General features: G+C 44.3%; 1 protein-coding gene across 3 annotated transcripts in view; it reads left to right on the top strand.

Annotated features, from left to right (window-relative positions):
- PNPLA4 (patatin-like phospholipase domain containing 4) overlaps positions 1-16882 on the top strand; it is a 127464-nt gene that overhangs the window by 80884 nt on the left and 29698 nt on the right. Inside the window, exons 8-9 of one of the 3 annotated variants that reach the window (XR_824322.1) lie at positions 7030-7147; positions 12239-12680. Coding sequence is in view for 1 of the 3 variants with exons in the window: in XM_010829900.1 (XP_010828202.1) it covers positions 7030-7059 (30 nt within the window). In the remaining 2 variants the exon portion in view is untranslated. Of the gene's footprint in view, positions 1-7029; positions 7208-12238; positions 12681-16882 lie in introns of those variants that run through there. The other 2 variants (XR_824323.1, XM_010829900.1) reach the window with 2 other exon arrangements.

The following is a 16882-nucleotide window of genomic DNA, read 5'->3' as shown; positions in this document are numbered from 1 at the left end:
AGGCACCTTCAAACTCATCTTTATTCCCACCATCACTTTGAAACCCTCAGTTATGTGTTTTTGGGGGGCGGTATGTTATCTTTTTAATTAATTTATTTTAATTGGAGGCTAATTACTTTACAGTATTGTAGTGGTTTTTGCCATACATTGACTTTAATCAGCCACGGGTGTACATGTGTCCTCCATCTTGAACCCCCCTCCCTCTCCATCCCATCCCTCTGGGTCATCCCAGTGCACCGGCCCTGAGCACCCTGTCTCACGCATCGAACCTGGACTGGCGATCTGTTTCACATATGGTAATATATATGTTTCAATGCTGTTCTCTCAGATCATCCCACCCTCGCCTTCTCCCACAGAGTCCAAAAGTGTGTTCTGTACATCTGTGTCTCTTTTGCTGTCTCGCATATAGGGTCATTGTTACCGTCTTTGTAAATTCCATATATATGCGTTAATATACAGTATTGTGGTTTTTCTGACTTACTTCACTGTGCATAACAGGCTCCAGTTTCATCCACCTCATTAGAACTGATTCACATGCATTCTTTTTAATGGCTGAGTAATAATCCAGTGTGTATATGTACCACAGCTCAGTTAAGTTTCTCTGTTTCAAGTGGCTCCCGCCTACCATGCAGATGTAAGGTTAAGCCTGAAAGAAAGAAAGTGAAAGTCACTCAGTTGTGTCCAACTCTTTGTGACCCCAAGGACTATAGAGTCCATGGGATTCTCCAGGCCAGAATACTAGAGTGGGTAGCCTTTCCCTTCTCCAGGGGATCTTCCTGACCCAGGAATTGAACCTGGGTCTCCTGCGTTGCAGACATATTCTTTACCAAATGAGCAATAAGGGAAGCGTATATAGGTTTTAATTTTACTTATTGTGCTTCATCTTTTTATTTTTTTCACATTATTCTTTCAGTTGCTGAATTATACCACCTACTTTCCTTTGGATGGTGAATATCTCCATTAAGTGTTTGGTGCTCAAGTTCCTCGGTTGTGTCCAACTGTTTGTGATGCTATGGACTATAGTCCTCCAGGCTCTGCTCTCTGTGGGATTCTCCAGGCAATACTGGAGTGGGTTGCCACGCCCTTCTCCAATCTCCATCAAGACTTAATTCTATTAATAACCAACAAATACTTTCACGGAGTGACCTTGTTAGCTCCTGTTACCTAATTTCAATATTTTTAGATCCCATATTCTCAGTTACTGATGACATCCTCTGTATGTTCCGGATCGTATTTGCCACATTCCAGAGAACACTGTATCCTTTACCACCATGCGTTTCTAGAGTTTAATTTTAATCCTGTCCATTTCTACTAGCTAAAGAGAATGTGGGATATTGATGCATCTGTCCTTTTTCATTTTGATAGATTCCCTAATATAAAAACCAGTTATGTACATGAAAAATACTACTGTGTCTACTTTGGTACCTATTTCACTTGTATAGCATTCTTCTAAGTCGCCATATCAGAGAAGGCAATGGCACCCCACTCCAGTACTCTTGCCTGAAAAACCCCATGGACGGAGGAGGAGCCTGGTAGGCTGCAGTCCATGGGGTCGCTAAGAGTCAGACACGACTGAGCAACTTCACTTTCGCTTTTCACTTTCACGCATTGGAGAAGGAAATGGCACCCCACTCCAGTGTTCTTGCCTGGAAAATCCCAGGGACGGAGGAGCCTGGTAGGCTGCAGTCCATGGGGTCGCTAAGAGTCAGACACGACTGAGTGACTTCACTTTCATTTTTCACTTTCATGCATTGGAGAAGGAAATGGCAACCCACTCCAGTGTTCTTGCCTGGAGAATCCCAGGGATGGGGGACCTGGTGGGCTGCCGTCTATGGTGTCGCACAGAGTCAGACACAACTGAAGTGACTTAGCAGCAGTAGCAAGTAGCCATATTTCATTGATATAATCAATAAAGCAAAAGCTTATTAATTAAACTAATTCAATTTCTATAGGCATTTCAGCATTGATTACACACCTAATGAATTTTCTCTGTTTAATTCACATCAGTCTGACATATCTGATTCTCTTAAATGCTTTTTTAAGCACTGTATGGAGCACAATACACACATAATATTAAACTTATTGAAAATTGGATTGGTTCACTTAGGCTAATCAGGTCAAAAGTGCTAATAAATTTAATAGTGTTTCTCTACTGTCTGACATATTCTTTTTCTCCTTTGTGTGCTGTGCTTAGTCTCTCAGTCGTGTCCGACTCTTTTCGACCTCATGGACTGTAGCCCACCAGGCTCCTCTGTCCATGGGATTCTCCAGGCAAGAATACTGGAGTGGGTTGCCATGCCCTCCTCCAGGGGATCTTCCCGACCCAGGAATCAAACCCAGGTCTCCCGCATTGCAGGCAGATTCTTTACCAACTGAGCTACCAGGGAGGCTTTTCCCTCTTTCTCATTTTTAAAATAATATTTATGCTCATTTATGTATTTGGCTGTGCCAGGGGTTAATTGGAACATGTGAACTCTTGGTTGCAACAGGTAGGGCCTATTTCCCTGACCAGGGATCAAACCCCAGACCCCTTGCATTGGGAGCACTGAGTGTCAGCCACTGGATCACCTGGGAAATCCCCTCTCTTCCTCCTTTTTAAGGCTGTCTTTGGTTTCATCCATTTTACCTACTGTATATATGTCCAGTGTTCCAGTGGTCCTACACACCATAAAGATGAGGCATATTCTCTAGCTGCCCACAGGTGAAGGATTTGGTTCACCAACCAGTATTTATTCCTGATCTAGCTCGTGAAGATTGTCTGCACCTTCCCAGGTGATTTTTCCCAGGTTGATTACTCAACAAGAGAGGTCCTGCTTTTACAGTGCTCTGCCGTCCTTGACACAAGTGAAGCGTCCCAATCGCTGCTTCCGACGGTTGGTCAGTTTTATTTCCTGGTAACCCTAGCTTTTCTCCCAAGCTGTCACTTGGTCTGGACACCTCAGCTTCTTCTCATAATACAGTTCATTATAAGCTGCATTTAGTACCACGTGCATTCATCACACAGGCCAGAGTCACCTTCTCTGCCGTTGTTGATCCTGAGGGCGCCTTAGTCACGTCCAGTCCCACGAGAGAGTCTAGGTCAGTGCAGCTCTTGGAAATTCCTACCGCTCTTGTCCATCTGCCATTTAGTCCTGGGTATTGAGTTCTCTCTGCCCTCTGATGCAGGTCCGTCTAGTCAACAAAGGTCCATTTGGTCAAAGCTATGGTTTTTCCAGTAGTCATGTATGGATGTGAGAGTTGGACCATAAGAAAAGCTCTGAGTGTCAAAGAATGGATGCTTTTGAACTGTGGTATTGGAGAAGACTCTTGAGAGTCCCTTGGCCTGCAAGAGCTCCAACCAGTCCATCCTAAAGGAGATCAGTCCTGGGTGTTCATTGGAAAGACTAATGCTGAAGCTGAAGCTGAAACTACAATACTTTGGCCACCTGATGCAAAGAGCTGACTAATTGTAAGAGACCCTGATGCTGGGAAAGATTGAAGGCGGGAGAAGAGGGCAGCAGAGGATGAGCTGGTTGGATGGCCTCACCGACTCGATGGACATGAGTTTGAGTAAGCTCTGGGAGTTGGTGATGCACAGGGAGGCCTGGAGTGCTGCAGTCCATGGGGTCGCAGAGAGTCGGACACGACTGAGCAACTGAACTGAACTGATTGAGTTCTGTGACTGTTGACCATTATGATGATGCGATTGTTGTTCTCAGTGTTTGGTTCTGTCGACTGGTACATGCTTGTGATTATCCCTCACGCATACAAAACTGAACACATGTCCCACACCATTTTAACTCAAAGTACTGCCAGTTCTGTCCCCAGGAGTCTGTTCATATTTTTGGACGGTGGCTAGAAAAATAAAATTATGAAGTTGCGTTTTGATTGCCATCTGCCTAGCTCTAGAAACAGTAGCTGAATACCCTCACAGAAGACCACCAGCCGTGACGGGAGAATCAGATTGCTCCGTTGGAAATAAAGACAAGTGCTGTATGAGCCATAAATACAGACAGACAGATGGAAAGTTTAGCATACAGCAAAAATGCACCTCACCTACTGCCTTCGCTCCCATTATCTTGTCCTTCCCGAACAGTCTACGAGTCTGTAGACGGTTGTTTACGGCAGAACAGGCATGAAAAAACAGGAAGAGACAAACTTGTATTTATGGCTTGTGAAAATGTAGAAAACTGAATACAGAATGATACCAAGCAGAGGTAATGGCAGGGTACTGAAGTACTGCATGTAGATAATTCACGTGGTTGGATGGCATCACCAACTCAATGAACATGAGTTTCAGCAAACTCCGGGAGATAGTGAAGGACAGGGAAGCCTGGTGTGCTGCAGTCCCTGGGGTCACAAAGAATTGGACACGACCAAGGGACTGAACAATTACCGTTAGTTGCGTACTGGTAATGCCTTTTGATTGTGATGGCATTTTCATAAATGTGGTATCTTCATACTCCTGGTGAATCTGCTAATGTAAAGCTTGGTCCACATTTTGCACACTTCCTGTTTCCTTTTACCTTTTCTAACACCAGATAATCTGTGACAACGTTCGCAACAATATTATATTTCTGAAACTTTGCAGAGAAAAAGTCGAGTATTTTTACATTCCCCTTTTGCATGCAAAATCACTTCCAAACTGTTACTATGTGGGCTGAAGTATTTCCCCGTCAAGGTTATTTGGAAGATAAGAGGAGTTTCTGAGCCTCTCAACACATGACATGTGACTTTCAGGTGAGTTTAGTTCCTCACTTAGTGAGGGAGTTCCTTCACTCGAGCCAGAAGACTTATTAAGAATAAAAAAAACATACAGCAAAACCTCTGAAACTATCGAGCCACAAATTTTGCAGTGGGTAGCTGCCTTCTACAACATGGATTCTGAGTGTTTCAGAACCTTCACATCTCTGGCAGTAAAGCTTACTTGAAAATGTGTGTGGTATTTTCATTGCAAATGGTATAGACACATAGTAAAAAATGTGTATGTACATTTAAAAACACAAGAAAAATTATTCAAGTCATCCCCCATATCCATATATTAAGAATAGTCATTACTATCTGTTTGGCATATGATTATTTCTTTAAGAGTAAAAATATAGATGCAAAAAGTACATCATTTTTTTTAAGTACAAAAAGAGATTTGATTCATACTTTCTATGAGAATATTCCCCATTCAGTAGCAAATCAAAGAAATAATTCTTTAAGTATTTTTTAATTGAAGATAGTTAATTTACAATGTTGCATTAATTTCTCTTGTACAGGAAAATGATTCACTTATACATCTATATATTTTCCATATTATTTTCCACTATATTTTACCAAAGGATATTGATTATAGTTCTCTGTGTTGTACAGTTGGACCTTCTTAGTTATCTGTTCTATAGATAATAGTTCACATATGCTAACTCCAAATTCCCAATTCATCCATCCCCTCCCCACTCCCCCCAGCAACCACCAGCCTGTTCCCCATGAGTCTGTTTCCATATCATTGATAAGTTCATTTGGGTCATATTGTAGATTCCACATATAAGTGATAATCATGTGACATCTTTCTCTTTCTGACTTACTGCATTTAGTATGATAATCTCCGGGTCCATCCATGTGGATACAAAGGGCATGGTTTCATTCTTTTTCTTGGCTCAGTAGTATTCCATTGTGATATACATACCGCATCTTCTTCATCCGTTCATTTGCTGGTGGACATTGAGGTTATTTCCGCGTCTTGGCTATTGGAAATAGCGCTGATGTGAACCTTGGGGGGCATGGATCTTTTTCACGTTATGGTTTTCTCTGGGTCTGTGCCCACGAGTGGGACTGCAAGATCATAAAGTAGTTCTGGTTTTAGTTTTTTTCCTGAGAAACTGTTATCCTGTTTTCCAAAGTGACTGCACCAACTTACATTCCACCAACACTGTAGGAGGGTTCCCTTTTCTCTACACTCTTTCCAGCATTTGTTATTTGTAGATTTTTTTTTTTTTTTTATGATAGCCACTCTGCCTGGTGTGAGGTACTACAACTGGTACCTTACTGTAGATTTGATGATTTGCATTTCTTTAATAAATAGCGGTATTGAGCACCTTTTCATATGCCTATTGGCCATCAGTTTGTCTCCTTTGAACAAATGTCTATTTCAGTCTTCTAATGGGTCCGTGGGTAAAGACTCTGCCTGCAGTGCGGAAGACCTGGGTTTGATCCCTGGGTCAGGAAGATACCCTGGAGGAGAGCATGACAACATACTACAATATTCTTGCCTGGAGAATCCCCATGGACCGAGGAGCCTGGTGGGCTGCAGTCCATGGGGTCACAAAGAGTAAGACACGACCGAGTAAGCACACAGCACAACCATTTTTCAATTGGGTTGTTTTGTTGTTGTTGCTAAAGAAATAATTCTCTTGAATTAGTGCCTTTAACTTGCCCTTGTTGAAGAACATGCTCACTCAACGGGTCATTTCCTACTCGTAGTCCCTTAGATTCTCTTTGCATCCATCTTTGAACACTGCAAGTATTTCCGTAGGAGAAATCACCTCAGGAAGGATTGCTGGCTCAAAGGGAATGCACAGTTGAAACTCTGAAGGGTTCTAGGCAAACTCCCCTGCAGAGAACGCTGTACTAAGACACACTCTCTTAAGAGCTTATGAGAACATTTTTCTCCCCACTTTTATCCACAATGGACAGTATCAATCTTTTCAAATTTTGGTGATCTAGAAGGCGAAAATAAATGAGAACCATACCTTGTCTTGATGGGAGAACATATTAATCTTCAAGTGAGTTTGTTTTATCATATTAAAGATGCACATTGTCCACATTCAGAAACTTATAAGCCAGGGCTTCCCCACCTCCGGGGTCTAACGCCTGATGATCTGAGATAGAGCTGATGTGAAAAACCTCTGCTCCAGGGTTTAAAAGGGGTGGGTATTGGGGGAAAGACTTGCACTGCCTCTTTGTTTTCCCTGCTTTCACATCTGAGAGAGTTTTCTCCAAGATGACCTCCAGGTAGGCATTTGGTGTGGCCCGGGTTCAGATTGTCCTTCCTTTTCTCTCTCTTAGAAACTCACCCTGCCTGCAAAGAGAGGCTGACTCCTAGCTCCTCCTCGGCTGCATCCAGGCACGTGAGGGCCACCCCCTTCTGCTTCACTTTGTTCTGTGAAAGACGTCACGAGGACTGGTGAGTTTTCACGTGTCCAGCTTCAGGACTGCTGAGTTTTCACGTGTCCAGCTTCAGCAGCTGTGTTTGTAACGTCCCCTGCTGGCTCCACTTTTCCCAGAGGTGGACTCTAAAGTTTAAATGGGGTCGGGGTGCTGGGGGGCGGGGGTGGGAAGATTCTTCCAGGCTAAGTCATCTTCAGATGCACAAGACATCCTGCAATTCAGACTTTATGCGGATCTCCTGTCTGCGCTTTAGCATGTATCTCTTGTTCTCTTAATGACTGTCACCCCTGATCCTGAAAATGTTTGAGTCAGAAATTGTGCTTGTACATGATTAATCTCATTTGTAAGATTTCACAGTATTGAATTTCTTTGTACTCCAAAGGTAGCCAACTGGAGGAAAGTTTCTTATTGGGCTGGCCAAAAAGTTCATTTCTATTTTTCCCATACCATCTTATGGAAAAATGCCAAACAAAGTTCCTGTCCCACCCAATATATTGATTCAGATTGTGTAGATATGACCAAAAATTATAAGCATGATGTGATATTTGAATTAATATTGCAAATTTTAGATATATTGGTATTAATAAAGGGACTTCCCAGGTGGCGCTACTGGTAAAGAGCCTGCCTGCTGATGCAGGAGACGTTAAGAGACCCAGGATCAATCCCTGGGTTGGGAAGATCCCCTGGAGAAGGACATGGCAACCCACTCCAGTACTCTTGCCTGGAGCATCCCATGGACAGAGGAGCCTGGCGGGCTACAGTCCATGCGGTCACAAAGAGTGGACACAGCTGAAGTGGCTAAGCACGCAAAAGCACTATTAATAAAATGGAGATCACAAAGAAAACTTTTAAACGACGAAGGGCATTTGCCAGTTTCCCAAAATTCACCTTAAAATATGAAGACAAACTTTTGATAAAGACGTTAAATTTCTGTGTAAACCAATGTTTCTCGTGCAGCTAGCTTAGCTCACTGTTAAGTCTGCTATGCATTCTACGTAATTCTAAACCATTTCTATCATTCAGGGAAAGCCATGTATGTGTGTCATATTTGCACAAATAGTAGGCTCTGTCAATGTGTTTTTCACTATGAATGCGTGTGATACAAATAATCAGCCTAACAATTTAGTATTTGTTCAGGGTTCTTCTAAAATTTACTCACAGAAAGCTGTGGACAGAATTAGAAAGCAGTTCAGTTCAGTTCAGTTCATTTCAGTCGCTCAGTCGTGTTTGACTCTTTGCGACCCTATGAATCGCAGCATGCCAGGCCTCCCCGTCCATCACCAACTCCCGGAGTTCACCCAGACTCACGTCCATCGAGTCAGTGATGCCATCCAGCTATCTCATCCTCTGTCGTCCCCTTCTCCTCCTGCCCCCAATCCCTCCCAGCATCAGAGTCTTTTCCAATGAGTCAACTCTTCGCATGAGGTGGCCAAAGTACTGGAGTTTCAGCTTTAGCATCATTCCTTCCAAAGAAATCCCAGGGCTGATCTCCTTCAGAATGGACTGGTTGGATCTCCTTGCAGTCCAAGGGACTCTCAAGAGTCTTCTCCAACACCACAGTTCAAAAGCATCAATTCTTCAGTGCTCAGCCTTCTTCACAGTCCAACTCTCACATCCATACATGACCACAGGAAAAACCATAGTCTTGACTAGACGAACCTTTGTTGGCAAAGTAATGTCTCTGCTTTTGAATATGCTATCTAGGTTGGTCATAACTTTCCTTCCAAGGAGTAAGTGTCTTTTAATTTCATGGCTGCAGTCACCATCTGCAGAGCCATGTCCAAAAAGAGGATAAATCCAGCTTCTCTGCTAATTTAAATCTTACTTGAAGTGTAGGTAGGAGCTGAAGAGGTGTGTTTGTGCTAAGTCACTTAAGTCGGGTCCGACTCTTTGCAACCCCATGGACTGTAGCCCCACCAGTCTCCTCTGTCTGTGGGATTCTCCAGGCAAGGATACTAGAGTGGTTTGCCATGGTCTCCTTCAGGGGATCTTCCCCACCCTAGGATCGAACCTGCGTCTCTTATGTCTCCTGCATTAGCAGATGGGTTCCTTACCACGAGTGCCACCTGGGAAGAAATGCAACAAAGATGTTCATCAAACATGCCATTATTCATTTATTCTCTACACATTGATTCCATGCCAGGGTTTATCATCCACTCACTGGACAATGAACATATATAGTGAATGGATTCGGTATACAGTCAGTGTGTCATGAATGGATGATAAACATGGAAACATGCGGAATACTTTTGGGATGCACAGGGGAAGACGTCTGGGATGATTCCAAATTTTCCATTAAAATAAAAGAAGCCAGCTCACTGCCTTCAGGGCACGTTAATGACGTCAGCATAGAAGCAAGGTGAATTCTCTCACGGATGACCATTTTTCCATCTCTTGCTCTTGATATCCGCTTCAGGACTGTCCTCCCCTGTAGCTGCAGGTTGATGCTTAGAAGTTTCATCCTTTATTTTAAACGAGGGGCATCCTTTTCCTTTCTTTCCCCTTGAGCCAGCTGTTCCTGGTCTGACCTTAAGACTTGCAGTTGTTACTCTTTGTCTGCTGGCTCCCACTACTGTAAAATCTGTGAAGGTTTAAAATAGACCAACAAACAAGTGCATTTCTTTTTTTCTTCTTCTTCTTCTTCTAAGAATGAAGTATATCTTTATTTTCCCTACTGGAGTATAATTGGTTGACAATGCTGTGTTGGTTTCTGCCATACAACAGCATCCATCAGCTCTAAGTAGACATAGATCCACTCCCTGTTAAGCCTCCCTCTCCTCCCCAATCCCACCCCTCTGGGTCATCACAGAGCCCCGAGCTGAGCTCCCTGTGCCATCCGGCAGCTGCCCACTAGCTGTCTGCTTTACACCTGGTGTTGTGTATATCAGTGCTATTCTCTCAGTCCAGCCCACCCTCTTGTTCCGCACTGTGTCCACATTCTCTACGTCTGCATCTCTATTCCGGCCCTGCAAACAGGTGCATCAGTACCTCATTTCTCGATTCCGTACATATGTGTGAACATACAAGTGTTTCTCTTTCAGACTTCAGTTCAGTTCAGTCACTCAGTCGTGTCTGACTTTTTGTGACCCCATGGACCCCAGCACGCCAGGCTTCCCTGTCTGTCACCAACTCCCGGAGTTTACCCAAACTCATGTCCATCAAGTTGGTGATGCCATCCAACCATCTCATCCTCTGTTGTCCCCTTCTCCTCCCGCCCTCAATCTTTCCCAGCATCAGGGTCTCTTCCAATGAGTCAGTTCTTTGCATCATGTGCCCAAAGGATTGGAGTTTCAGCTTCACCATCAGTCCTTCCAGTGAACACTCAGGACTGATCTCCTTTAGGATGGACTGGTTGGATTTCCTTGCAGTCCAAGGGACTCTCAAGAGTCCTCTCCAACACCACCGTTCAAAAGCATCCATTCTTCGGCACTCAGCTTTGTTTATAGTCCAACTCTCACATCCATACATGACTACTGGAAAAACCATAGCCTTGACTAGACAGACCTTTGTTGGCAAAGTAATGTCTCTGCTTTTTAATATGCTGTCTAGGTTGGTCATAAGTATTCTTCCAAGGAGTAAGGGTCTTTTAATTTCATGGCTACATTCACCATCTGCAGTGATTTTTGCCCCCCCACCAAAATAAAGTCTGCCACTGTTTCCACTGTTTCCCCACCTTTCTGACTTACTTCTCTGCATAGCTAGGCTCTCGGTTCTTCCCCTTCCGTTTAGCTGGCATTTTTTAAATGAGTATTTCTATTTATTCATTGGCTGTGCAGTGTCTCAGTTGCAGCAAGTGAGATCTTTGATCTCCATTGTGACTCGTGGGATCTAGATCCCTGACAGGGACTGACCCTGGGCAGCCCCCTGCATTGGGAGGATGGAGTCTTAGCTGCTGGAGCACCAGGGAGGTCCCAGTGCAAAGCTTTCTCCTCCTCAGCCTGCAATTCCAGTTTGTCTGAGAGCCTTACTTCTGCCCATGCTAACTAAGAGCTGACACACACACGCTCGGTTCCCGTCTTTGCATCTGATCATTTTCCCTCCTGATGGAGGAAGACAGCTGTGAGACCGCGATTTACTTCCTCTGAGCCTCTGACTCCTTTCTCCAGGTCTGCTCTATTATAAAAGCTATTCTCTATGGAGGCTTCTCTTTTCTCCCTGATACCCCTCTTGGGAATTTTTTGAGCAGCCGGTTTGCTTGGCTCTTAATGAGGTTAATGCCTAATGAACCCTGGTAAGAGTGACACAGAACTGTGATGACAGTTTCATACATCGAGGAATCTGTATGTGCTAGAAGGGTTTTCAAAATAAAAAAGAAGAGTTTCAACATAAGGATGGTTCAGTCCATGCGTCATATTCACTGTGTCCTAGGGTGTGTCCTGAGCTGGCCTGTCTGGCCTGAGGTCTGTCTGGCCTGAGTCCCTGGGCATAAAGTGACATCACTGGTTCCTGAACACGGCGGAGGGAGGCACCACTGTTATACTGGGTTGGCCACAAAGTTTGGGTTTTTCTGTAAGATGTTATGGAAACACTTGGAACGAACTTTTTTGCCAACGCAATATTTCAGGATGATAAATCTGAAATCACAGAGCGGGAGTGAGGAAAACCTTAAGGAAATAATTGTATTAGTTCAGTTCGGTTCAGTTGCTCATTCGTGTCCAACTCTTTGCGACCCCAAGGACTGCAGCACGCCAGACCTCCCTGTCCATCACCAACTCTGGGAGCTTGCTCAAGCTCACGTCCATTGAGTCGGTGATGCCATCCAACCATCTCATCCTCTGTCGTCCCCTTCTCCTCCCGCGCTCAATCTTTCCCAGCATCAGGGTCTTTTCCAGTGAGTCAGGTCTTCGCATCAGGTGTCCAAAGGGTTGGAGTTTCAGCTTCAGCATCAGTCCTTCCAATGAACACCCAGGACTGATCTCCTTTAGGATGGACTGGTTGGATCTCCTTGCAGGCCAAGGGGCTCTCAGGAGTCTTCTCCAACACACAGTTCAAAAGCATCAATTCTAAAGCAAACAATAGTACAGATGACTATAGTTCTGTGACAGGATTTGAAGGTCTGAATTAAAGTAATGGAGGAGAACACATATACACTTAATGCCCTTTTAAGGTCTTCTTAAGAGCATCACAGAGTGGTAGTGGCCCTCTGAATCTATCAGCAGAGGAATCGACAAAGATGATGGTGAGGGGATGAAAATGGAATATTACTCAGTCATAAAAAATGAAATGAAGGCATCTGCAGCAACATGGACAGACCCAGAGATGATAATACTAAGTGAGGTAGGTCAGCCCTCCCTCCCACAAAACCAAATGGTGTGTGATGTAACTTACACGTGGAATTTTAAAAAACGGTGCAAATGAGCTTTCTTACAAAACAAACTCAGAGCTAGGAAACAGACTTTTGATTACCAAAGAGGAAAGAGGGAGGGAGGGATAAATTAGAGGATTTGGGGATTAACAAATACACACTACACCTGAAGCTAACACAGCATTGTCAGTCAAGCACGTGTGTGTCTGTATGCACTCAGTCATGTCCGGCTCTCTGTGGCCCCATGGACTGTAGCCCACCAGGCTCCTCTGTCCATGGGATTCTCCAGCCAAGAATACTGGAGTGGGTTACTGTTTCCTCCTCCAGGGGATCTTCCAGAACCATGGATAGAACCCACGTCTCCTGCATTGGCAGGCAGATTCTTTTTCACAGAGCTACATTGGAAGAGCCAAATCAGGTGTACTCCAATATAAAAAAAAATTTTTAAGTGCAAAGAAAAGAACCTATGGAATTGCCAGACCAGTCATTCTGGGGAGAAGCCAAACCTCAGGTGAGTCATGGAGTTTTCAAGCTGCCTTGGTTCAGTGACGATGGGCTTAACCACACATTTGGGATCAGGTTTGAGGGTGGAGGGCAGGGCTCCCCGAGGTCTAGAGTCTCATAAGAGACTCTCTATCTCTAAGAGAGTGGAGTCTAAGGTAAAGAAGGCTTCCCAAGTGGCTCAGTGGTAAAGAACCCACCTGCAACGCAGGAGACCCCAGTTCTATTCCTGGGATGGGAAGACCCCCTGGAGAAGGGATAGGGTATCCACTCCAGTATTCCTGGGCTTCCCTTCTGACTTAGTTGGTAAAGAATCTGCCTGCAATGCAGGAGACCTGGGTGCCATCCCTGGGTTGAGAAGATCCCCTGGAGAAGGGAATGGCCACCCACTCCAGTATTCTGGCCTGGAGAATCCCATGGACTGTGTAGTCCGTGGGGTCGCAAAAGAGTCAGACACAACTGAGTGACTTTCACTTTCACAGTATCTGATATGTTTCTTGCATATAATGGCTAGTTGGGTTTTCAGCCCAATTAGAGAATAGGGTTGGCAAAAGTGAAAGGATTTCTATTATTTTTAAAATTCTCCCATCCATAAAATTCCATTTAATACAAAGTTGAATAATCTGCTTAGATTTAAGCTTATTGTTAACGAAATCACATCATCTTTGATCCACTCAAATTGTGATCAGATTTATTTTTATCTCTCTCCATTTATTCAAGGAGTATTTATCAAAGCTGATAAGCTCTGAGTAGGATTAGCAACTTGAAGAAGATCCCTGTTCTCAGGAGAAGGGAAGGTAGGAAGATTTCAGATGATAAAAGGAGAGAAAAGGAAAACAATTCTCCCTAAGAGCAGAAAGAAACAATGTCCATCAATAAAGGAATGGATAAAGAAGATATGGTACATGTATCAAGTGGAGTATTACTCCCCCTGGAGGAGGAAATGGCAACCCATTCCAGTATTCTTGCCTGGAAAATCCCACAGACAGAGGAGCCCGGTGAGCTACAGTCCACGGGGTCACAGAGGGTCGGACACAACTGAGCGACTGATGCATAAAAAATGAATGCTATGGTGCCAGCTGCATTCACACAGATGTACCTGAAGGTGATCAAACCCACTATATACTCCAAAATACTCCAAAATAAAATTAAAATTCAGGTAATTAGTCGTAAGCCCTTGGGTGTTCATCGTGGCCCTTTCCGCTGGGATCCACATCCCAGCAACACGACTTTCCCCAGCCTCTGGTTTCCCAGATAACCAGGCGGAGCATTGGAAAATGCTGCCTCTTGTGGCCACTTCCTGTAACAACAAGTTAAAACCAGGCCTGGACACTTCATGTTCAAAAGGCCCACAGCGCTGTAAAAGACACCTGCCCTCAAGGAATGTCCTGGGGAAGAGCACCGAGAAAGAATCCCAAGTAGGGCCCATTTTCAAGCATGCCAGGTGGTGCCTGCACTGAAGAATCTGCTTGCCAGTACAGGAGTCACAGGTTTGATCCTTGGGTTGGGAAGATCCCCTGGAGGAGGATAGGCAACCCACTCCAGGATTCTTGCCTGGAGAATTCCAAGGACAGAGGAGTCTGGAGAACTACAGTCCATGGGGTAGCAAGGAGTCGGACAGGTGCATGCATGCAAACTTAATTTGCGGTACATATCAAGAGACATACGGCTTCCTTGAGCTATTGCCAAACAAATTCTGGATGCGCTACTCCCTGCAAAATAGAGTTAAGTGTACTGAACCTCCAGGATATAGACTGCCGTTGACTTGTCTTCAGTTTTATTCTACGGCCAATAAAATTGGGACATTTACCTGGCACCCCAGAAAGTGTTTCTACCACCCACAAGGCTCCCTCACCTCCTCCCTTCTGCCCGAGCTCCCTCGGCCAGCACCACCTGCTCCCAGCTCCACGTCTGCATCGTCTTTGTCCTCCTAAGCTGCCTTCCCTTTCGATTTTCTTTCTTTTTTTTTTTTTGTTACTGGAGGAGAGTCTGCAAGTAGTGCTGTGTCTCAAAAAAGCACCTCATTACAGTGCTGGGTATGCATAACAGTTCTTCAAGTTTCCCTCTGTCCTTTTTATATCTTTAATTACACTTTAATTCAGGAATCCATTATATATCGTAATCAAACATCATCTTGCCTTGTGCATCTACTCCTGTTTCTTATCTAGACTTCTAAGACGACTGGTGTATTTTTACCTGTTGTAACTGCATCCTCTCTGGTTTTCCTGGAAGAAGAGAGAGATCTCAGGGCCTTGGAGCCGGCCAGCAGAGTGAGTTGCCCAGTTAACCATAGTGATTCTCTGACAAGAGAGAAGATGGACAGACACACCTAGATTCTGATCCTCTCTTAGCTGGTAAGACGCTGATCTCCCGAAACAAAGTCTATTCGTCTCGTGAATATTAAGAGCTATTTTGAAGTTGTTAGGAGGACGACAGACACGAGAAAGGATAAGAGCCCAACAGACCTGCTGTCCAGTCGCTCAGCTGTGTCCTACTCTCTGCGACCCCATGGACTGCAGCACACCAGGCTTCCCTGTCCATCACCAACTCCCGGAGTTTACTCAAATTCATGTCCATAGAGTCGGTGACGCCATCTCATCTCTGTCACCCACCTTCTCTTCCTGCCCTCAGTCTTTCCCAGCATCATATATGTATGTGTGAGTGTTTGTGCACAGTAATTCAGGAATCCATTATGTACCACAGTAAAACATCTTGCCTTGTATGTCTATGAAAATGAAAGTGAAGTCACTCAGTCATGTCCAACTCTCTGCAACCCCATGCTACGTAGCTCACCAGGCTTCTCTGTCCATGGGATGCTCCAGGCAAGAACACTGGAGTGGGTGGCCATTTCCTTCTCCAGGGGATCTTCCCGACCCAGGGACTGAACCGTTTGAGCCACCAGGGAATCTCTTGCATGTCTATACGCATTTCAAATCTAGATTTCTAAAATGACTGCTATTTTTACCTGTTTAACTCCATCCTCTCTAGAATTATATATAAATGTATATATACACACACAGACATGTACACGGATGGACACCCTACTTGATACAAGTATAAGGAACATTTCAAAGAGAAAAGGGAACATCATCTTTTTCCTACGTGGAAACTTTCTTACCAAAGTTAGAGACGAGAAAAGTACATTTTCCTCCTAAAAGAAAAAAATTCTTGACTTTCTCAAGTGGAGATTCCATGTTATCGTTTATTTCCTCCTGTGATATCTTAGGTGTGGGTTGTAGTTAAGTCACTCAGTCGTGTCCAACTCTTTGCGACTCCATGGACTGCAGCCCGCCAGGCTCCTCTGTCCATGGGATTCTCCAGGCAAGGATACTGGAGTGGGTTGCTATGCCTTCCTCCAAGGGATCTTCCTGACCCAGGGATCGAACCCGGGTCTCCTGCTTTGCAGGCCTATTCTTTACTGTCTGAACCACCAGGAAAAGCCCCATTATTCCAACACCAGCTGCTAAAACAGAGGCAAAGCCGGCGCTTATATTTACTCAACACTGTTTTGAAGCTGAGCATCCACTGCTACCAATAATGTCTTTTCCTATAACACGCCAGAATGAATCAGTGGAGTTGTTGTGGTCATTTGTCAAACTCTCAGATCTAAATAATGATATTACATAATATGGGCAGCGTGCTAACAGGAAATAAACGTGGAGCTTTATAATGTTTTAAAATTGTACGAATAGTTTTGACAGGAACTAATATTTTGAAAGCGAGAAGACTAGAGATACAGAGAGAGAAGGGGCTGCCTTACCAAGCCCCACATAAAATAATGAAATCATTGATTAAATGAGAAAATTCAATGATGCCTAAAGGAAGTCATTATCTAGGAGTCTTCCTGCCAACTGGAGACGTGCGCTTCATTTGATTAGTACTGCAAACTACAAGAAAAGAAGACGGCACAAAAATGAAGCTGTTACCCTTGCATTTCAGTCCAAC

This window comes from Bison bison, unplaced genomic scaffold, assembly GCF_000754665.1.
Source record: "Bison bison bison isolate TAMUID 2011002044 unplaced genomic scaffold, Bison_UMD1.0 scf7180017864512, whole genome shotgun sequence".
NCBI lineage: Eukaryota > Metazoa > Chordata > Mammalia > Artiodactyla > Bovidae > Bison > Bison bison.
The sequence above is the reverse complement of the archived record's forward strand: the minus strand, read 5'-3'. Positions and strand labels throughout refer to the sequence as shown.